Below are 23,698 nucleotides of genomic sequence, written 5' to 3' on the forward strand. Positions count from 1 at the left end.
TACACGTCATCATCTTTAAGATATGCCTTTATATTTTGAAATCACTTCTGTTTCAGCGTTGCTGTTTCTATTTTTATTCTTTTTATTAAAAGATATATATTTATTATCATTTACTTGTCTAGAAGAGCCCAGAAAAACAAGTGTGATCTCATATTTTAGTTGCTTTTTGTGAGTTGATATAAATGTACCTCATTTTGTTTACATGGGTATGTAATATTGTCTCTTATAAATAAAAGGCACCTGAATTGGATTGAACTGAAATCGTATCTTAGTTGAGATATCAGCAAATATGTTATCGCTGTCAAAAGAATCAATGTAGCTTTGTATCATGATGTGACTCGTAATTTACACCCCTATTGAAGCAAAGGCGATGAATGCAGTTGAAGTGTCAGCTGACGTGTGAAAGGTGAAAACAGTCCAACTGTCGGTGGATGTGTGAGTGGTGAAAGCAGTTGAACTGTTGGTTGAAGAATAGGAGATGCAAGCACTTGAATTATCAGTTGAAGATTAAGTGATTAATGCAGTTGAATGTCCGGTGACGTGTAAGTAATAGTACTTGAAATATCAGCTGAAGTGGAATCACTGCTGACAAATTTGTGAAATGAAGGCTTTCTGTAGAATTATCACTCAAATACAATGCATGCTGGGAAGTGTTCCGATAAGCTATTAATGTTTCTAAAGAACTCGATTTGATGAGCTAAGTGAATGATCACTGGACATTTAGTCCCCTAATGCGTTGTGTTTCTAAACTGCTTCCATAACTAAAGAACACATATTAACAGAACTTTCTTACTTTGGTTTACTTTTTTTTTTTAACGCTGATAATTGACATGGGGAAAAATCTGGAGGTCATCAAGTTTCCATTTTTTTCTATGAAAAGTTATAACATTGAACCACGTTTTAATTCTAATACATCTCTATATCAGGCAGGCCTGGGGTTTCAACAGAGGATTTCTGAGTCATTATATAACTTCAGAAAAAACAAAAATCAATGAACTATCTGATGACCTTCAACGCTCCCTGTACACAATTTACAAATCACCAGACTGGATGTGGGGAGCGGACACAAATCCCTGGCCTGTGACAGTCGAGAGAAGTTTCCAATGCAAATTGGTTGTGGTAACATTCAATCCAGTGCGGTGCAATGCAAAGCACCGTTTATACCGCAGCAGCAGCAAGGCCGGATTCCCATTCAACCCAGTCTATTGGAGCAGGCAAATGGCCCCACTTTGCTTATGTGTAAATTACTGGGGGTATCCTGAGAATGGGGATTTGATTGGACTCACTGGCAGGATAAGTAAGGAAATGAGAAGCAAAGACTTTGAAAAAGCCTTAGTCACTGCATTTACAATGTGCCTCCCAAATAGTGGGAGTGGTAAAGGGACAGTTCACCCATAAAATCAAGAACACGTATTTTTCCTCTCACCTGAAGTGCCATAGATTATTTTGGTTTAAGTTGTCTAGTTTTGGAGGTATCGTCTGTAGAGATGTCTGCCTACTCTCCAATATGATGGGACTAGATGGCACTCGGCTTGTGGGGCTCAAAGCGGCAAAAACATACAGCTGAATAAACTAAACAGAGTTGTCTGTCTCCAGAAATCATGGCCGGGTCCCTCAAGATAACCCACAGGAGTTGTTGTGAGCAATCTCATGTAGGGACTATGGTTGAAAGAAAATAGTTCCTATTTCATAGTAAGACGAAAAATATGTACGTTTGATTTTGGGGTGAACTGGTTTTTTTTTCTCTATCTTTTTCATTTCATTTAGTGTCAAACCAAGTGCCAAGAAATCCTTTTTTTTTTTTTTTTTTTTTTTTTTTGCAGTGGGAGAAGTAAAAAATAGCTTTCCCTTTAACTGTAACTGAGCCTGCCGGATGTTTCTGCGCTCTTTCCTGTAATTGCCCGCCTCAGATCTTGACGTGTATGACTGAGATCTGACTGACATATGGCAGATGGCGATATCTGCTCCTCCACAACCTCTAAAGAGCTAACACTGAGAAGTAGATCCCTGTAAACTATGACGATCACCTTCTTTACAGAAAATGCGCTGCAGGAATAAACAAGTTATCTTCTACACAAGTCAAGTTTGCAGTATTTGTCTAACTGCTGCGAGCAAGCTTTGTATGAGGGAGGCCGGAAAACCTATTGCATTGGCAATCTATGAACTGTGACCAAGGTGTGTCATAAAATAAATAATCTTTATTTCCTCAAGGAATTCCCTGAAGCTGCTTGATCACACACTGACATAGAGACATGTACGTAACCGTGCAGGCACTGACTCGTACAGAGCCCCTTTGCTGCAGTCACACCTCGATGACAGCCAGTTCAACTGTTTATATTACCCAGGATGTTACGGTGGAACTTTGGGATGATTAGTTTTGGCGCACAAAAAAAAAAAAAGGAGACAGGTCTTTCCTTACAAGTATGTTAAGTCAGTTGAGCGTGGAGTTGCCATGGAGCAGCGATGCATGCGACAGTGTTTCTAAATGTTTTAGGCATGACAAGATGCTCCTATAAGATTAAAGTGCTGATTCAATTTACAGGGTGTGAGTCCAAAGTTTTCCTGTGTTAAATTGGATTGTTGCCAAGTCAACTCAAAGCAGAAGCCTTGACACAGTACTTAAATAAAACACACAATTTGCTCCTATTTCCTGCATCCGCTTTTTTCCAGCAAGAGATAAATCATAGATTTTAAAGAGTTCACGACCAGAGGGCGGAGGGCGGCGACCATGAGCCGGCGTGGCTGATTGTTTTGGTTTGCTCCGGCCGTCACCGCTGGTCGTTCCCCGGCCGCGCTGCCGAGTTCAGAGTCTGATGCTTCTTTCCGTGACGTCAGCCGGCAGCAGCAGCACGGCGCTGGCATGAGGCTACAGGCCCGCCTGGTTCGCACAGGGGCACACCTCTCCTCCTCTCTCTCTCTCTCTCCATGCATGCTTTTCTTTCCCTCTCTCTCACTACACACACACACACACACGTTAGCTGATACGATACCTTCCCCGTAAGCCTGCTGCAGAATGCAAACAGAATTCCTCAACAGCCGTTACCAGGACATGCTTCTACACACACACACATGCATGCACGCACGCACGCTCTATGCTCACGATATCCAATAACCTCAGTGCTTATGACAAAACACACGGGCTGGAATCGTCTGGCATTAGACATGTATCGGCTCGCCAGTAAAAAAGTAATAATTACTGAGAGGAGTAAAGCAAAGTTGACAGAGACTTGCAGCTGAGCAGATGTTTGCTCGTCTGTGTTTTCTGACGAGCTTTACGGTCTAAAATCAGGTGAAAATCGTTTGGCATAATCAGGCCCCTTTGTTATAGATTTAGATTAGTTGTTGTGAGACAGAAACATAAAAAAACTAATAAAACTGAAGGGAAAAAGGGAAAAACTTTTTTATGTGTTTGGATTGGTTGGATTGATTCTAAAGTTGTTGTTACCAATCAGCAGGCCCGCTGTGTGTGTTGCACGGGTTTAGGACAAAATGATCTCCGGATAGACATTCCTCTCTTCGCTGTACAAAATTTATTTTTCTTGGCGCATGGGGCGCAAACACATGATAAAAGCACTATTTACATTTTTATGCATTATACAAATAAGGATAATTCGCTTTTAAAATGCTTAAGAAACAAAATTAATTTGAGTATATATTTTGCTGACAAATCAAATAGTTTACAGGATAGTCAACCTTTCGCTTCTTTATGATACATGTAACACTTGACCTCTTTCTTGACAGGGTTTGTACAAAGGCAATAAAGGAGTCCATAAATATGAGATATTTTACAGATTACCATCCCTCCTCGTCATGTGGAGGTTGGTTTATGGCTTTTTGGTGGTTACACCTACAGTCTATGGATATATCTATGAGTAATACTCCTTTTCTTTTTGATTCTTCACAGTAGATTTTAGTTTGTTCGTCCTCTAGCATTTCAGAGAAAAATGCAAAAGCCTCCGTTCATGCTCGGAGCTAGCACGCCGTCTGCGGAGGCTCTTGCTGCTGCACCCAACGGGAGTGTAAACAAAGCGTATTGGACAGGCATGTTAAATCTGCGGTTTACCAAAACTATGTTGTACCAATATTTGTAGACTACATATAGCTAGGACGGTGTTTTTTTTTTAGCTACGCCAGCTAAGAGATAGAAGTCGACACCCACCAAGAGGCTAGAGGATAAAATAAATATGTCCAAAGTGGGTTTTATAATCTGGGGGGGAAAAAATGAAGATTAAGCACAATTGCTGTAGTATTATTACTGCAAAACAAGTGATAAAGTAGTCCTAATGGAGGTACACTGTGTAGCTGTACTAGTTAGCCCTATCAAAGTATTGTATTGGAACCCAATATCAGCAGGCTAGACAGTGTAGCCTGACTGGGAGCAGGATCATGTGAGATTCATAATGCAGGATTTAGTTGCTCTTGTAAAATCCCACTTTATACAAACTACCAGCGAAACTTACTTTCTGTTGAGTGACAGAAAGTTGGACTCATGAGGCCCACCACAATATGTTTCAGCTCTTAGTCACATAACTGCTGTTGATTTGAGATGACATAAACATCATTATGAAGACATTTACTCTTTTACTCTATGCTGCTGTAAGCCTGCAAATTTCCCCGCTGCGGGAAGGAAAGGATTATCTTATCTTATCTTATCTTATCTTAAAGAGGACTTCATGGAACCTGTTGGTCTAGCAAATACCATGAAACCAAATCATGCATTCAGTACTGGTTTCCTTACTTTATTAGTCCTGCATCACATTTACTCGGTATGATTTGTATTCAGGTTTTATGATAAAAATATGTGACTCCCACATGAGGAGATCCTTTACAGATACAGAGCATTTGACTGCAGGTGCACTGCAGTTAAATACAGACCTCAAATGCCTCGTGTCCACAGAGTTGATCTGAGGTATTTGACACATTCTGTACTAACATCTGAATTCTGTCTCTTCGGGCTAGAATTAATCTTTACGTTCTTGTGACAATATTTGACTATGTGACAAAGTATTCCGGCATACACTTGAGGCTGAACAGAATGACGACAGTGTGCGTGTGTGTGTGTGTGTGTGTGTGTGTGTGTGTGTGTGTGTGTGTGTGTGTGTGTGTGTGTGTGTGTGTGTGTGTGTGTTTTCAGGGTGAGTCTGGAATATTTTGTCACAACCAATGGGCCGGTGCTTCCTGGGAACAACAAGATTGTGTGTTTTTCTCAACAGTGTTGAGTGTTTACTTGTTTTACATACTGGTCTGAACTGAAAACTTTTTTTCCCGGTAAGCTTCCTTACACTGTTGCAGAAAACAGTGGATGATTCATCTTCCTTGTGAAAAAGAAGTGAAAAACCTATATTTTAGTTTTTTGTTCTCATTTCTCTGCATTGATGAGCACAAGCATTTATATAAGGAAGATGTTTAGAAATAGGGAACCCTACCTCACTGTCAAAGTGAAGTCTAGATGTTTACATAGGGAACCCCTACCTCACTGGTGTGTGTGTGTGTGTGTGTGTGTGTGTGTGTGTGTATGTGTGTGTATATGTATGTATGTGTATATATATATATATATGTGTGTGTGTGTGTGTGTGTGTGTGTGTGTGTGTGTGTGTGTGTGTGTGTGTGTGTGTGTAATATACCAGCTATTCCCTCAGAACACTTTTCCTTTGTGTAGTCCCAACTGCACTGTACGGCTATAAATTCATTCACCAATAAGCTCCCATCTTAGCTGGGTGTGGCGTCACTGGAAAATGAATGACATTCAGTTATTCCAGGATACTTGTTCTCGGTGAGGCTGCAACTGGAAAAACTGCTGTAAATTCAACCACTTCCTGATGAGGAAATCACCCCCAGCGTTTTGTTTTAGAGTGAAAATGTGTCTCCTTCACCCCACTGAGCGATGGATTTATACTCCTTTTCTTAAAAAGAAAAGAAAAGAGAAACTCGGACTTGGTGTTGTTGACTGCATATGAACCTGAGTGGGATCCTCCTCCCGTTTGGCCTGCGGAGACACGGGGCGCTCCATCATCGGGCTACAGACATTCATGGCTCTAATGCCCCTTGGTTGGCACTGGCACGCCGCTATCACTGACACACAAATCAATACGGGGCTATTTAAGCCTGACAGCAGAGTTGAGTAACGCCTTAAGAATTGCTAGTTCTCACTGATGAATTCAGGGATAAAGCTTATTTTGTTCTGTCTCTCCTTGGGTGTTTCATTAACCGTCTTGTTTTTTTTTTTTTTTGAGAGTTTAAATTCAGGCTTTCCTTTTTGTGTCATTCCCATCTGTTCATTTCTCAAGTGCTACCACGTTTGACTTTGAGTGTTGAGGTGACATTGGTGGACTGACATTTGAATTGTCACTTCCTGTGTAAGGCAATTAAAGCTATGATAACACTTTTGTGGAGATTGATTATTTTTGTTTTATTTCCAAAGAGGATAAAGTTGTGGAAACAGAGCTTCAGGCCTCTGGGTGGGCATTTCCCATGGCAGCGGTTAACTGACATTTTGCTGGAGAACGTTACAGTCCTGGAGCCTAAAAAAACTGAGGACTTGTTTTTCCCCTATTTTTAAAACATTCAACATGTTAGAGGCATTAGCGCCATTTTATTGTATGGGCCCAGTTGTGGTGATGGCAAATGCCCACTCTTTAAGATAAGTCGGAACTAAATATTCACAGCCCCTGTGTAGAGGACGCTATCAGAGCAATAAAAAATGAATACAACTTTTATTTCTTCTTTTTGTAAAATACTATCACAACAGAACAAACGCATGAGTACAGATCTTTTTTTTTTTTTTTTTTTTTAGCAAAATGTAATGAATTTCTTTTCAATTTTACCTGATGTAATATGTGCAAACTGCAAGAGCACTTCAATGAAAACACCTTGCATAATGTATTTGTAAACTGAATGTCTTTTTCGCGAACAACCACACCAGAGTTGTGTTGAAAAATGGTGGTTACCATAGAATAACAGTGTGTGTCTCTCTGTTCTCTTTGTCTGCCACTTTCACACAGCAGTTGAGAGCTCTAGCTTCCTCACTTCCCTCACCCCAGTGGAAAGAGTTGTGGTTAGTCAGGGGTTCCTATGTAGATGAAAAGGTAAGATACGAAACATGACTGAGCTCAAGCTTTTGCTTTCAGAAAACTGTGCATTTATAGGGGTGAAAGTAAGGTGACAAAGATCACGGCAGACTGAAGAATCTTGCAGACTAACGTTGGGTTAGTCTGCAAGATTTGTTTTAGAAAGACTGTATCAGCTTATTATGAAAACATTTAAATAAACATACATTTTTAAAGAAAAAATGCATTTAAGCTATGAACAAAAGGCATGTGCATAAAAGTTTACCACTAGATTTCAGTTTTCCCTTTTGCAAAAAAACAAAAGACGCCGTAGCTATAGGAAGCACATGCCTTTAGTTGACCTAATCTACAGAGCTTCAACCGTAATAAGACTAATCATGTGCACCAGCCTCATGGTTTGTGGTCATGGTCCCATGACAACACTTGAAGCTATAGAAACACATGCTGGGCCTGGGCCAATAGCACATCCACTGTGCTAGTGATGTAGCAGATTAGGAAAGGATGACGTGATAATCTGTCGGTTACATTTCTGATAAAGTCTGCTGCACTGGTAAAAGCTGTAGTGTAACATATATAGAGTTCATTTAGAATATTCCACAAATGAACAAACATCAGAAGAATGTAACATGTGTTGTGTTGCAGAGATATCTGCTGGAATCAAAGACTGTATATAAGAAGTGGATGTAGTCATTATGACGTCATCCATTGGTTTGTGTACTAATGTTTTGAAGCCTCGAGTTCAGCGATTTTGCCTTCTCCATTTTGTAATTAGGGCTGTCACTATTATGTTGTTTTTCGCTGCCAATCAGCGGAAGTTACCATATTCGGAGGAGTGACATAAAGATGCCATATAAGTCTCTGGTAGCAGCAGCGACCCGTCATTCAAAGTAAGCCCGTCCTAAAGCATACCCTGCTTTATGGTCTATTTAACTCTTAATGGACCATAATTTACTAAATGAACATCATGCTGTATTGAAGAAGACTTGAAACTAGAGATTGAGACCATAAACTCATGTTTACAATGTTTACTGAGGTGATAAATCAAGTGAGAAGTACGGACGAGAACTTCCCTGCTTTTCATTGACTATGTTTACATGTACCAAATTTGACCAGTTGGTATCCAAGTCTTTCAGAATGTTTAAAAGTAGTTGTGTTTCTCCCTCCGGCCAGAAGTTGGTTTGTTTATAACTATGCAACGCACAGGGCTTACATTAAACAGGCAAGTGGCCATGTCTCGCAAAGCGTGGTAAAACACCCCATTGAGACTTGGAGAAGTGTGTGAAGTTAACAGTGGCTTGTACAAAAAGCCACACGATGATGAGATTGACGCCTGAACAGAAGTTTTCAGTTCCCCATGAAGAGCAGCGCACAGTCACAGAGAGAGTCCCAACAGGGTTCTGCATCTGTCAGACGGTCTGAGGGGAATACTACCACGACAGCAGAATGCTGAGCAATAACGTGATGAATCGGGCGGTAGACTTTAGGGCAGGTAGATTTGTTTTCTTTGAAATAACATGACTTTATTCTCGTAAAACATTACAACTCTTTGTCTCAAAATTTTACAACTCCTCAAAGAACTCAGATATGTCGGATGTGTTTTGAAACACAAATGAGCTCATTTTACAGAGTTTATTAATGAATTAAAATGAATGAATGTATACTTGAGGTGAGTAACCACATTTAAAAAGGTTATTCCCCCAAACAAAAGACACAAAGAGAGGAGGGAGGAGTAAATCACGCCTACGTGTGTGTTGACTCAGCAGAGATAACTGTACATATTTCAAAGCAATACAGAATGCCTGAGAACTTTACTGCAATACATTCCATTACTATTATGTTACATACTTATTATTATATCTTTAATTTTAAATCATCACCTGGTGCCGGAATATTGTGTTTTCCTTTAGAGATATGAAAACATTTCCACAATAAATTGGTGCATTAAAATTCACATTTGCTCCCTGGGAAACTATTATTGTTATTCCAACTGTCCATTTTGATCAAATCTGCTATTTTGCACTCAATAACACGCTTCTTTTAGGGATATTACACAGAATGATAATCAAAACTTAAATTTAAGGGAGACAATTAGCCTACATTTGCATTAATAGGGGGCCAACAGCACAGCGATAGTCCCTGTAGCGTCCAATCTGCCCTCAGGTCAACATGAGAAGCAGAAGTGTTGCTAGCGCCGAGGGGCTTGTCCATCACATTCCAGGTACATCTCCCTGGTGAAGTGGCACGGCAAACACAAAGTTGGCTGAAGCTCTTGCAAAAAAATTGCAGTGGCTTTTTACTTGCTGGAGGCAAGCGCTTGGCGAGTAAAGATATGAGGTTTGATGCCTAACTCGGAACGTAACAACTTAAAGTTGGCTATTTAGCAAAAAGTATCTTTAGTGGCAACACAAACGCTACCCAAAGAAAAGAAAAAAGATAGCAATGTTATTTTGACCGGCTGTTTCAGCAGTTGACGTATTCTTGCCCTGCTGTAGGTTAGCAATGTGGCCATGCATTACTCATTGCACCTTTAAGTCTGGATTTCCCCTTCAGTATTACCGCCATTTGTGTCCATTAAGAAAAGTTAAATAAATCTGATGACAAGTTTAAATTACATGCCGGCATACTAAATTCTAATGATGACTTTTCAAATTACTCATCACTTGTCAAAAACTTTAACAACCATTTATTGAATGATAAACAAACAAAGGTTTTATCAGCGGACCGACCAAGCAAATACTATATCCTGAAAGTGATGCGTTTAACGCCATTGTTTTAGGTAGGAGTTTCCCATTTCAGCAGCTGTGAACTGGCCATGTGGAGTATCATTAGACGGACCCCAAGATATAACTTTATGGACTGACATATAACATATATCAGGCTGGGTGCTGTATCACTTACCTGGTAAAACTCCCTCAGCCATGTTTTCTGTAGATTTTCAGGCTGAAAAGAGAAGAAAGACGAGTTGTTAGTGACATCGTTATCCATATTTGCTGGCATTGTTGACATCTAAACGCAAAGACAAAACATGAAAGATTTCTCTGGAGTATTAGAGTTATTTATAAAAATAATACTCAAGAAGGGTCAAGGGTCAAGAAGACTTTCTCCAGGTCATCGACAAGCCTCTCGCCTTCTCTCTTTCTCTCCCCTTCTTTTGCTCTCATTCCCTCGCTCTCTCTCCTCCACTTTAAAAGGCTATCCCCTAGACCTGGACTCCTTTTAGTTTGTGCAGTGGAAACGGAGACAGGGCCCTGGGCAGTCTACCATTTAAGGAGAGATCTCCCTATGTCGATATCTAGGTCTGATGCACTGCTCTGCGTGTGTGTGTGTGTGTGTGTGTGTGTGTGTGTGTGTGTGTGTGTGTGTGTGTGTGTGTGTGTGTGTGTGTGTGTGTTGGGAGAGTTTGTCCTAACAAAACTAGTCTAAAATAAGAATACACAAGGGATGTGCAGGCTCTGTGGGTATCTGAAACAAAGCCCTAAAGTAGGTGCTGTACCCTTTAATAGTAAAACCAAATACCTCATCGCCATGACAACCGTTTCTAAAATTATTTAAAGAAACACTATTTTCATATCACTTTCAACTTTCATTTTGAGAATGAGAGTTTTCAGGATCCCATTATCTTGACCTGAAGCATAACAGTTAAAACGTCTACCTAGGTGACCAACGTTGATATCTTTAAAACGTCTCCCTGTAATTTCAATAACGATGTCAAGTCAGCAGCAACAGCAACCCGATAAACAGTTGATCTCCAATTAATGGGTGTAAGACATCACTGACCCAAAAAGTCGGACTCTTATCATCTAAAGCTTGGACAGAAATATTGTTTCCACCAGTCTATGACAGTCAAGGATGGGGCATAACATATACATATCACAATGATAAATTAATGATTTCAATATTTTTGAAATGTAAGGACCTTGTAGCCAATATGAAATGACTACAAGGTCCAAACACAGTTGAGGCTCAATCTGGAATTTGGAGTGTATAGCCTACAGAAGATAAACCTTTTCTTAAGCCCCGCCTCCACTGCTACTCAAGCTGTCAGAGCTACCATGGAGCCCATTCTGTCACTAACTGCACTGCATGAATAAATACTATTACTAATTTTTGGAAGACAATGAAATCAAGAAACAGCTGTTCCTGTAGAAATACCTCTTCATTCAAGGTTACAATCTTTAAAAAAACGAAAGGGTTGTGTCCCTCCGGCATGACATCACGAGTGATGTCATCGGTCCCTAAGGTCAGTTGCAAATCAACATTTTTATCTTAATCTTTATGAGAACAAAGAAAGACTTATGTTTAGAATCTTTGCATGTCACTCACTACATGGTTTTATCTTTTGACTGTCAACACCACTTGGCCCAAAAAGGAACAGACCAGATCCAACTCCGATTGGTCATCACGGCCAAATCCTATTCATAATTGGCTCAACAGTGGTGATGAGTGTGCACCCCAAAATTAACTATATCCTTTATTATCAAGGTAGGAACTAATGGCGAAAATGTCTTTTCGGAAAAAGGCAAAAAATGTGCTAATTACTCCTGTGAAGAAACTGATTAAGGTCTTATACCTGATATAAGTTGACATTTGAATGGGGCACCTAAACGTCATAAATGTAAGACTTACAGTCTAGTGTGTGTGTGTGTGTGTGTGTGTGTGTGTGTGTGTGTGTGTGTGTGTGTGTGTGTGTGTGTGTGTGTGTGTGTGTGTGTGTGTACCGTGGTCCCAGCCTCAGCCAGATCAGACAGAGCTCAGGTCTATATAAGGGCATGAGCACTGGACCTTGTCATTAGTCACATGGATGGAGGAAGAGAAAAAAGAGAGCGAGACGGCGAGCTACTCACAGAGGAACAGAAAGGTTCAGCTGCCACCTGACCGTCCCGGTACTCCCGTAAAGGGTCACACACGGTCAGACGTTTACACTGACAGGTCAGACTGACACGGTTTTACTGTTTTGTGTGTGGCAAAGGGTGCACCTAAATACGTTTCCTGTGCTTAAATCATAGCCCTTGACAAATCGCACATATATTTTTAGCTTTTTCCATCATCCCTTTCTCCCAGGACCGCCGTTAGCTGCACTCTGATTTCCAAAGGTTTCCTGTGTTTCACGCTATTATCACAAGAGACACTCACGGGATGCGAGGGCCGATGAATTTAATCGCTTGAAAAAAAAGCTGCTGCTAAGTGGACTCTTGCAGCAGACACCAACTTGACAGGAGGGGTGACCACGGAAATGAGGCAATTAAACCACAGTGTTGAGTTTTTTTTTTTTTTTTTTTTTTTTTTTTTTTTTTACAAACGAGTCTTTTGAGTCTCTCATCTGGGGAATACGTGTCCTAGATGAACTCCACGTGGAGCGGAGAGCGGAAAGAGAACAGAGAACAGCGTCTCGGTCCCGTAGAAATTCATCCGGGCCTTTTCTGGAGCGCTCCAATTTAGGTTGACCCCGCCTCTGATGAACAGATGTTGGCCTTGCCACGGTGGCTCAGAGGAGGACCTGACGAAACCCCCCCCCCCCCCGGAGAGACGGAAAGGAAGGGAGTCTATATCTGTAGCGGTGTAAAGTTAATTTGCAGTTTAATTAGAAAAGTGGGGCTATACTATCAGAGAGATAAAAAATAAACCGAAACCCTCCCCAGCCTCTCCTCCTCCTCCTCCACCTCCTCCTCGTTCTCCTCTGGCACTTTCACTCGCTCAGTTCTCTCCACCTCCTCTTTCTTTTCTTTGCTCATGCCTCTGTTTTCATCAGTCCGTGGCCTACTTTTGAGACAGCGTGGGGAACTAAGAGACTCTGCTTGGGTTTTTGGTTTTTTGTGGAGAATCTATTTAAAATGCCAGCCGTTAAAAATAAAAAGAAGAGCGTCGAAGCATCAATTCTGGACGAAACAGAGGGATGATGAAACCTGCCCTGATGCCATTAGGTCGTGTCAACTCATTGGAAGATTGGGTCAGTGAGAGTAAAATTAGTTTTGAGCACAAATTCTCCAATCAAATCCGACATGTGTGGCGTTTTGCACAACAACGCCGGACAGGAATGTGACTTTAAATACGTTCCCTCTGACAATACAACCCAACAACATTCCAATCTTCTTTTAACTTGGACAAAATCACAGCGCTGGGTTTCGGTGTGACTATCTTGTGACCAGATGACGCTTGCAAATGCCCAATCTTTGAATTTAACAAATACAATGCAAAGCGCTATAGCCGGGGCACGCTGGGTGGAAGTGAAAGTCTCCAATGCGAACGACCTTGGACTGATATTTCAAAGTACCAAAGTGTACGCACCTACATCTATCTTCTGGGTGTGTTTATCCAAACCACAAAATGATACATGTTTTGACTTTTCCCTAAAAGGGTCAAGCAATGCAGGTCCTTTCACTTTAATGTGCTGAGGTTATGGGGTAGCAACATAGGAACGGTATACTGCCCAATTCAATGGAATCTAGTGGAACTACCTTCTAAAGCATAAATAGTCACCTTGACATGTACTGACTGTGAGCAGAGGTTATAACTTCTCAAAAATAAGATTTTTTTTTTTGTGCGATTTGAGTGACGTGTTAGCGCTCCAACCCGAACCACAAAGTGCCTCTCTGTCGCCAGGAAGTGATGAGCTAAAGTAGTCCGCACTCTAAATGCTGACAAGTTAACGCCGTGGAGCCGGCGTACAGCCGTGGAGCCGCTCTCCCTTTGATATTTCGGCTTCATAGTGTGTGTGTCTCTGCTGGTCTAAAGCGGTAACATGAGGCGCCAAGAGTTGAGCCGAGGTCACGACCCTCAGGCTGCCGCAGAGCCTCAGAGGTTGCAACCTGAAGTGCACGTACTGTTCTTCCCCTCGGTGAGGCTTTCTTTGGCTAACAGTGTGGTACCATTCCTCAACCCCGTCTCGGTATTAACAGCAGGCAGTTTAAAACTGAGGCTGGTTGGGAAATTACGTCACGGCCCGTCCCGTTACAAGACCCCTCACGGCGATCTGCTGGGAACACATGGCCACCACATGGGTTTCCTCCTTCCTCCACCTACTCTTCACGCATCTCGGCCTGAATTTCGACTACAATATTTTCATTAGGTGTGTGCTGATCTGTGGGTTTGTCCATCCAAATTCCCCCGCAAGAGTTCCAAGCTCTCACTCTCTCTGAGTAGACCGGCATGGGGCAAGAGAAACAAGGCGGCACGCAACCTCTGTAACTGATAAGAAGAGAGGGGAGATGAGGAGACTTAATAAAAGCAACGGTTGCTTGGTTACACCAGACAGACACCGGTCTAACACAGAAATAAACGCCACATTGGAGGTATGACATATAAACCACGGTAGAGTACAGAGCAGCTCTGATGTGGTTGTCTCTTTCAATCTTTGTCTCTGAAGCACAAACCTAAACTGATCTCCATCTAGAGCAAAACATACACGTGACCGAAAAAAGACTTTTGTGCACTCATGTTTCTGGGCTTGGTTTAACTCCGGGGCGCGGCTTTGTGTTGCCGCTTATTTAAGGTGCAATGATTGGATTTAACAACAAATCCAGGTTAAATTCGGCAAGTTAGCGTTAGCTGCTAGCTGTAAGCAGCCGGTGGGCTGCACAGTCCTGCTTGGCAAATTTTCAGAGCTAACAGCTAATGTTAACGGAGGTTGCATTGATTTACAATTTTAATCGTTCAAGCTCTGTTCCGTATAAATTAGTATTGGGCAAAGGTAAATTATTAAGTTTACAAGATGCGTTCAAATGTAACCTCGGAAAATGAGTTTGTGGCAAGAAACTTGAATAAATTTATGTTTGATGGAAATGTTTTCACAGCAAATTAAAATAGATATTATCATTACATTTACTGATGCCAAATATTTATTTAAAGATACAATCATTTTAGAATTGTATGTTTTTATGCAAACAACCACTATAAATGAAGGTAAAAGGATAAGTTCTAAAGATTTTGACAGTTTACAGCAACTTAAGGACGGTTATTTTGCGATTATGAAAAAAAGTTGGTCTGGAGCCTTGAAACTCTGAATGTAATATGGCATTTAAATGCATTAAAAGGGTTTAGTTTTGACAGGTATATTTGTATGCAATTTAAGCAATAAAAATGTTTTTCTAAGTTTATTGCTTCTGTGAAATGACACGATGGTTTGAATGATGTGGGAAGATGAAGAGCATTTCTGAATGGAAGCAGCTGAAGGCTGAAATAGCTGAGCCAATATTCAACACAAAACAAAACAAAGCAATGATGAGGAAAACTTTCAAGCCTGGTTGTTTACAATCTAATGAAATCTAATGCATTTAGATTAAAAGTGCAGTCTACCGTCAGCTAAGTCTTCTTGTTTGTTTCGAAGTGGTCCGTCTTACCTCATCCAATTATTTAAAACGCCTTGTGACTATCAGAGGACCGAATCACCGCGCCGAGCACGCAATCAACGAGTCATGTCCGATTTGAGCAGGCAGACTACGAGCCAGGCACAACCAGAAGAAATGGATCCTTTTAATTTTCCCCCAAATCATATCCACCTCATTTGCCGTGCAAAATGAGGGAATGAATCCGTGATGGCCTTTGCTAGCAGGAAGGCTTTTAAACCTTCTCCAAGCAACCGCAGATCACAAAAAAATAAACCCTTCTAAGACAATCCCTTCACTAAGACAATCCCTCTTTCTTTTTCCTCGCTAATCAATAACAACAAGCTTCTAGACAAAATCTAGATAATAGATGTTGAAGATGTCACCAGGGGCCTTGTTTCCGACCCTCTTGGCATGGGCAGCTTGTGTGTGTGTGTGTGTGTGTGTGTGTGTGTGTGTGTGTGTGTGTGTGTGTGTGTGTGTGTGTGTGTGTGTGTGTGTGTGTGTGTGTTGACGGACTGTTAGAAAGGAGGTTATTGGTTTTCAGGGGAGCCGACTAAAAATACCCGGCCCTCGATGGAGGCCACTGACTGAGGGAGGAGATCTGAGGAAGGAGAACAGCAGGAGAGTCAGCAGGGGGATCACTTGATTTGGCTGCCCCCCCGTGTCCTTCGACAGGTCGCCGCTGATCTCACTTTCCCCACCAACTCTCCTCCACAGTGGCTCGGGGAGGCCCGGTGACGCAGAGGCGGGTCCCCTCAGTGTTTTTATGTAACTCCACATCAAAGAGGCTAATAACGGTATTAATTAGAGCAAACCCACTCTGAGGGGAAACACAGAATTAGAACCTGGGCTGGCTCCGGGGACATGGCTTCATCCTTCTAGAAGATATCAATCTATGGAGGCTTCAAACAATTAGATCAGAGCCTGAAACTCTCTAAAGCGCCAGTCAAACATCAAAGGAAAGAAAAGGGGTGGGAAAAACATTGTACGGCATTTGTTTTGGCGGGTGATTACAGTCTCTCTGGTCCACAGGGATCTGATGTTTCCCTCTGGTGTTACTTACAGTATAATGAATGCTTTATACAATTTGCTAATGCTGCCTGTCTGGTGGAAATCCTAAAACTTAAAAGCGACTTAAAGCTACTATGAGGAACTTTTATTTCGTTTTTATTTTGGCGGTCCGTGTGGACGGAAGTTGAAGTGTTTCCGAACACCAGGGTCCGTTTAGAAAACACTTTCATTTTACTGTAGCAGGGTACAACACTGCCTAACGCTCAGTTCTGGTTTTGGTTCCCACGGGCCTCCCTTGCCTCCAGTGGGCCCAGTAATACACCCTGAGCAACTGCAGAGCCTGCATGATTTTGGGCAGAATCCAACCCAGTGGCAGCGATGAGAAGCTTTCAGGATATCTATATAGAAATAGACAATTTTCTCTGTGATGGTCTTGTTTACTTATGAAAGTCATACAGAGGCATCAATGTTAATTTGAGACTATTTTATAACCAGTTAGAAGTTCCTAACAGTAACTTTAACTCACTTAGCCGCTTTTCAGCATTTAGCCGCACCTGAGCGTTATCTTTTTATCTCATGATTTCTTTTATCTAGTAAGTAACCACAACTTAATAAGGAACATTTAAGGTTTATTTCAGTTTCTGTATAGTTATATATCTCTTTTTACTTGCTCTTTAGTCCAGACAAAAAAAAAAAAAAAACACCAACACCCACTAAAGGCTGGATGGAAACATGACACCCTGAATCTTCACCCGTTTTCAGGTGCAAAGCTATATGATGTGCGTTGAAGTGAATACATTATAAATATATTATAAATATATTCAACAGGGATTTGGACAATTCTTATAATATATGAACGTACAAAACCTACGATTAATATGCTCTCCTCAAAGCCAGCAGACTCCAGTCAGAAAACAGTCATTTTACTTTTGCTGACTGTGTAAAACACACAAAAAACTAAATAAAAACACTCATATCTCCCACAGTTGCAACAATCAACAATCCTGTCTGGAGTTTAAAAGAAAAACTGAATAAGTTACAGTTTTAAAAAAAGAAACCATTTTTATCTTGTTTTCCAGTGTTAAAAAAAACAAACAAAGAAAACTCTATACACGCTGTAATTTCTGGTGAAAATGAGGTATAGGGCTTGAGAGTTCTTCTGGTTATTTACCTGCTATTTACCCAATGCATGCTGGGACAGGCGTTTTTGTCTCTCACTCAACATCATCACGTATGAAGAAGCAGTCCTGAGAGTGGATATACTGTTTTGTTGCCACTGGCATTGAGTGTGCACATAAACTACTATTATATCAATGATTTCATACTAAGATTGTAGCTCAGAGTGCTTTACATGCAGACAGAAATATTATCACTCAAAACAGAGTGGTAGCTGCAGGGTAAAGTGGAATAATATTAATAATAGTGAAAAACAGACAAAATAGCATTCACACAACACCCGCCCCCTTTTAGTTTGAATCCACACGGCAATCAGCTGTGATTTGTGAAGATCGGGTGTCATCAGAAAACAGGAAATGACAGCACCCCGAGCAACCGCAGCCTTTTCCTCGCTGCATGAGACTGCGGCACACACAGAACTCAGACACAAACACACACCATGTCTAGATGGAGTGTGTGCTGGGGGCGATGCCATACAGGTAACACTGCAGTGCATCAGCAGTGCAGCACAGACTGCTGCTCTGTTCATAGTTTGCAATCTAAGGACAAAATCAAGGACATTTATCATTTGTAATGATCTTGAAAATTAGTTTTTTCGTCCAAAAAAAAGTAGGTGTTGAAAGAGTCGAAAGGCAGCCCGGCATCTGACAGAGCTCTGCCACTATCTGAGCAGAGCGAGTTCTCCCACTCACACCTCTGCCATGTGTTACTCAACACGGACCGCACTGATCTCCCTGCAACAGCGTGATGCACGGAGCTACTGTACTGCACCTCAAATAGCTCTTCAGTGAGAAGTCATGGACAGGAATCCTGAGCAAAAGGCTTCCTAATTCAACATGATCTGGATTTAACTGGGCTTAGATTTAAGTTTGATTTCATTACTGATGCATAATAAACCCAAATACTTCATGTAGCAAAGAAATAATGTGCTATGTTCCTTTAAAAAAGGACTTGGCACAATCAGACATACATAGGAACCATTAACTTTGTTGCACAGTTACAAAACTAAACAAGATAACACTGCAATAAAGCAGTGCATGCAGCGTTGTTTCCTTATTGTATAGTTCCTGCCGGTATTGTATAATAATGCGTTCCCCAGGCTGCTGCACTATGAAATGACGCTTAACAGACAACTGCGTAGTGATTTTTGAATCTCTTCTCATCCCTCCTCTCGGGTTTTAGAAGCAAAAATGTACCAAAGGCCTCCAGGGTGAAAGGTGTTGGGCTCAGGGATCCTGCATGATTATCATTCAAAGGCTGCAGCCTCCATCAACCATAGGGTGTTACATTGACAGCTGCTGGGACAAAAACACCTGCAACACCCCGGGTCTGTGAGAAAGAGTAAACCTAGCCTTACCTACTGAAATAAAATGCAATATACTGATTTTAAAAATAGGAAAAACTACATTTATATTTACAGTTTGTGTGTGTGTGTGTGTGTGCAAAGGTCAGGCATGTGTAGTGCTCCACAGGACATGTCTCTGCACGACGCCTATAAAAGAATCTGCTGGGGTTTTGTCAAGCCCCTGGAGATTGTCATGAAGACAGAGCCAAAGTCTATCTTTAAACCGTCAGCACTCAACACTCACCGATGGTGGCTGTGAATGTGACTGGGGACCAGCGGCTGCAGCGCTCTGATTGGATCTATAGTGGCTGTGAGTCATTTTAATGAGATAAATCACGTAGGAAAGTTTCACAATTTCCAAAACAAACATTCTCAGAGAACCGCAAGACGCCGCATCCGTCTCACACGGCAACCCCAAATTCATTGTCTTGTGTGTTGAATTGTACAGTGCGACATAACTTACTACAACTAAATGTTATAATGTTTTATGTTTCTTTCCACGATGATCTTAATGACACAAGGGAATCTATGAAGTGCCAAATCTGTCCCAGAAAAGGCCCCCGCATCTTGGTATGCGTCTCTGTATAAAAGATGTGCTACAGAATAACAGGGAAACGCTGTAAACCACCACAGAGAGAGAGGAAGGGAGTGCCTGGTGTTTCAGATGTCACCCCAGCACACTGTAATTACTAGTCACAAATGAAGATGAACACTTTAAAAGGCCACCGTCACTGTGTCCTCCTTGACTACAAACTGTGATTAGAAAGCTGAAGGCCGCGAACCGGATCTCTTCTGTTCTAGAGGGGCAGGCGGCTCAGTAAATGCGATCAAGATAAAAACTGCCAGACTGCTTCTATTCATCCGTGTCCTGCTGCAGTGGAAACAATAATTTCCTGACTCAACACATTTTCCAGACGTTGGCTTTCTTGACTTGAGTTAATCTTGGGTGGTGTCCCGTGTGGTTTTTTTATGGACCGACTGTTGTAAATACGAGAATGGAGATAAGGAGCTTTTCATATCTGAAATTTATTTCAAATCAGTGCAAAGAAAAGCCTCACCCAAGGCAAGCTGGTCCTGGTCTAGAGAAGGATCAGTCCCTGGTTAAACTGCTAGATAACTCAGGACCTATCCTGAGTTTACAGCAAAGGTGGATCATATTCTTTTTTTCACAATAGAGCGCTGCAGGGATGAGTCTTAAAACCTGGGAATGACTCAGCATGTTTGCACTTCCGGTTCCCTCGTCTTGAAGTCAATTAGTTTTTTGAATGTTTTGGTTTTGGTTAGATTTCTGTTGAGAGCCACAGAAATCCTGACCAAATGTGTCCTTTTAGTCTTCTACCAATATATTTTCAATAACAACAACAACAAAACAGAAAATCGATTTTCCTTTCGACAAATGTGCTCCTAATTGGTCACATGAGCTGCATCTGGGCCACTGAGAGTTCCATCCTCTCCTTAAAAAGATAAAGTGCAGGAAAGCAAAGCTCTTTCACGCTTCCAGCGAAGCAGCTCATTAACAGGGTCGGGCTGAAAACATCCACATCTCGATGAGTGCAACGTCTCCGGCATGGAAATAAAAACGCTCAACTTTTACAAGCACCAGATGCTCTCCTGCAGAATCAAGCAATGTTCCACATGGCATCGGTGATTGAAAGGTCTAATAAAACGCTATACAGGCCTGTTCAATGTCACTGTAAGGAGTAAAATATCTCAGTCAAACTAGGAAGTGAAGCATTATTGCAAAATGAGAAAACGTCACGAAGAAAACTAGATTTCTTATCGTTTTGAGCTAAAAATGCGTTCTATCTGAGATTTCAAAGCCGCGGCAGAAGTACTGCTGAAGGTTAATCCTAATGTTTACTTTGCTCCCACCACTGGGGTAATTCAACTAAGGGAGCAGAGACGGTAGCATTATGCTGCAGGGCAAGTCACATAGTCAGGGAACCCAATAAAGGGACCATCTGCACAATATTTATGATGCACAGAATCCCCCCGCGTTTTTCCCAAAATAACTTTATCTCTCCCTTTCCATAATCAAGTCTTTTCCCAAGAACCTTTGGAGCTTCCCTAAAAAGATACGTGAGAAATATGCATGCGCTCGTTTGGCTGCTTGACGCATTTATTATTCTGCTACACTACAGTTTGAAGTGAAAAACACAAGCATGTAAAGATGGAGGAGTTCTCAGCAGTTGGTGGTGATTGGTCAAAGCTTCAGATCAGGGTTTCTGGCACAACCTCCATAATCAGGGTCACCAGTGTGGGCTTCTTCAGGTGGCATCATACAGCTTTGTCTTAATAATGATAACTTAAGAGTTTTGATCCTTCAGAATTTCGGTTTTAATTTTTTTTTAGCCATATAAGTGCATGTGACAAGGAGCAGGTAATTCCCGGCAGTCTCAAAATCCAGAAAGCTGTGCTACTGGGGCCAAAGAAATCGCGCTTTATCTGATGTTCAGGGCTCTTCTGTGAAGGTGTTATAGAAGCCGCAGGACTCAACACTGTGAAGAAAAGTCACTAACCATGTTTCTATTCAATTGTCAAGCAAATTTGAAACAAGCTTTTGAAGTGCTTCAAAAATATGAAATGTTCATCAACTGTTTTGGAGACAATAAACTCGGCTACAGAGTAGTTTGGTCAGAGGGTGGTGCTGTAGGCTACGTATGGCTTTAATCCTCCAGTAAACAGAGTAGAAGAAGAAAAAAATTGGATATCGAACCATCTGCGATTAAAAAAAACAGAGAGAGGTCTTCATTTGAATTAGTTTCAATTTGAGCAAGTTTAAGTTTTTCTCTCATGTCAGCTAGTATCGGCCATGTTCAAGTTGTCCGGAGACAAACACAAACATTTGCACGTTATGGGAATATCCTGTATAACGCCTACAGCAAGAACAGCCGATTAGTGATGAGAGTTAAATGTGTGCAACATCAGGATTCATTCGGCAAAGAAGTTTCCAAAGCCCATTTATTGCATTAATTCTTTGTTTTTAAGACAAAAAACACTTCAGAAAAGTATTAAAATGTTTTTTCTGTAATTCGGGAAGTTTTAGCAAATTTACATCAGGAAACCATAAAATGTGAAATAAAAACATGTGAATGGAAACACGGCAACAGACAGAAAATCAATCTGAAACCATTTCCATTAAACTCCAACCATTCTCTGATTGTTTGTTTTTTCCCAATGTGAGGATTTGCTGATTTTCTCTTCTTCATATGCTCGTAAAGTGAATATTTTGGGGCTTTTGGACTCTTGGTTGAACAAAACGAGCCATTTGAAGTTGAAAGTTGGGATTTATAGCTTTAATCAAGAAAATATCGGGCAGAATATGTTATGAAATATGTCTCATTCGCAACCCCATAATTCAGTTACAGCTATTAACAATCATGCAAGTTTGTTCTATACAGTCGATGCTGCACTAATGGCTAAACATGTCAATCATATTGTCCCTTTTAAGCAAAATCAATAATTCTCCTTTTTTTCTACATAAACTGAGATCTCAGCTGAGTTTAACTGCTAAGTGTCCTAAGAGCATCATTCTAAGTTTCCGGAGTATTTTTGGGGGGAGGTTAATAATTAAAATTCACGCCCAAAGACACTGTTTATTGCCATATTAATCGAACAAGATCAAACTGGTTCTGCTCGCATTTAAAAAAAGAAAAAAAGAAAAGAGGATTCATTCTGCAAAAAGGACATACTTAGAAGCGCGTGCATTATTTAGCAACGAAAGAAAAAGAGAGAATTAGGCCTATGTCGCCAATTCCACATAAATAACCCGCTCTACTTACAAGCTTTGAAAAGTCACCCAAGATCCTCCTACCTCATGAGGCATCTGCACAGAAATGTGTGATGGAAATGGAGATTTTAGTTATGTTGTGTGTGTGTTTGTTTGTATGCAAAGGTTTAAAAGTCTAAAAAATGTATTCTGATATTGATTCTGGAGTTTGTGTCTCGGTGTGGGGGGCCATTACTCACATCGATGGAACAAAACCAACAAAAGGGAGACTTTTCGTGTTAATCTTGAGAGCTGGACAAATGTCACAGCAATGGTGGAACACAACCAAATAAAAGCCTCAATTCTGGTGGTATGAATAACTGACTGTTAGGTTATCAACATGCCTTGATATTTACTGTTGCTATTGGCTGAATATGTCAATCATGTCCCCTGTAAGCAAAATCCACAATGCCTCTCTTTACATAAACTGTCTGAGGTGAGCCTGGAGGTGATAGGACTGCATGTGAACGAAGGTGGTGTCTTTAAATATCCAGACATCGATAATTCAGCGTCCACCCCGACAGGTCTGGTTATTCAGCGTGGACAAGTTCAAACAGCCTGCTGTGTTTATGATCTTAATCAAACAAGAGCATTAAAGGTTGTTTGGGTAACTTGTCTTTGGAGTCAATACAAGAGGGGTTTACGTTGTTGGAAATAGAGCCTCATAGCGTTAATGGGACTTCATGGTTGGTATAATCCTCTGAACCCCAACTAGGTTTGTGGCGTTTTTTGCACCTGTCCTGCACCTATATGGCGACAGCTAGAAGTAGAGAGAACTTAAACATGTCTTTTGTGCAGTTTGACACAGTTACAATTCCATAAATCATAAAAACAAATTTAAAAAAAATGAATAATTTGGTTTCAGGCGTCACAATCACAGCTTACCAGTTGCGCTGAAGAGAGCAAAATGTAATGATTTTTACAGGATGTGGTTGGAGCAAAGGGTGTTCTTTTAAATGAGATGTTTTTGATCAAATACCACAATTTAAGCTTGGTTTTGGCTGCT

General features: G+C 41.1%; 1 protein-coding gene across 1 annotated transcript in view; it reads right to left on the reverse strand.

Annotated features, from left to right (window-relative positions):
• LOC129092199 (inositol polyphosphate-5-phosphatase A) overlaps positions 1-23,698 on the reverse strand; it is a 138,970-nt gene that overhangs the window by 94,660 nt on the left and 20,612 nt on the right. Inside the window, exon 2 of the mRNA XM_054600038.1 lies at positions 9,966-10,007. Coding sequence (XP_054456013.1) covers positions 9,966-10,007 — 42 coding nt within the window. The remainder of the gene's footprint in view (positions 1-9,965; positions 10,008-23,698) is intronic.

This window comes from Anoplopoma fimbria, chromosome 6, assembly GCF_027596085.1.
Source record: "Anoplopoma fimbria isolate UVic2021 breed Golden Eagle Sablefish chromosome 6, Afim_UVic_2022, whole genome shotgun sequence".
Lineage (NCBI taxonomy): Eukaryota > Metazoa > Chordata > Actinopteri > Perciformes > Anoplopomatidae > Anoplopoma > Anoplopoma fimbria.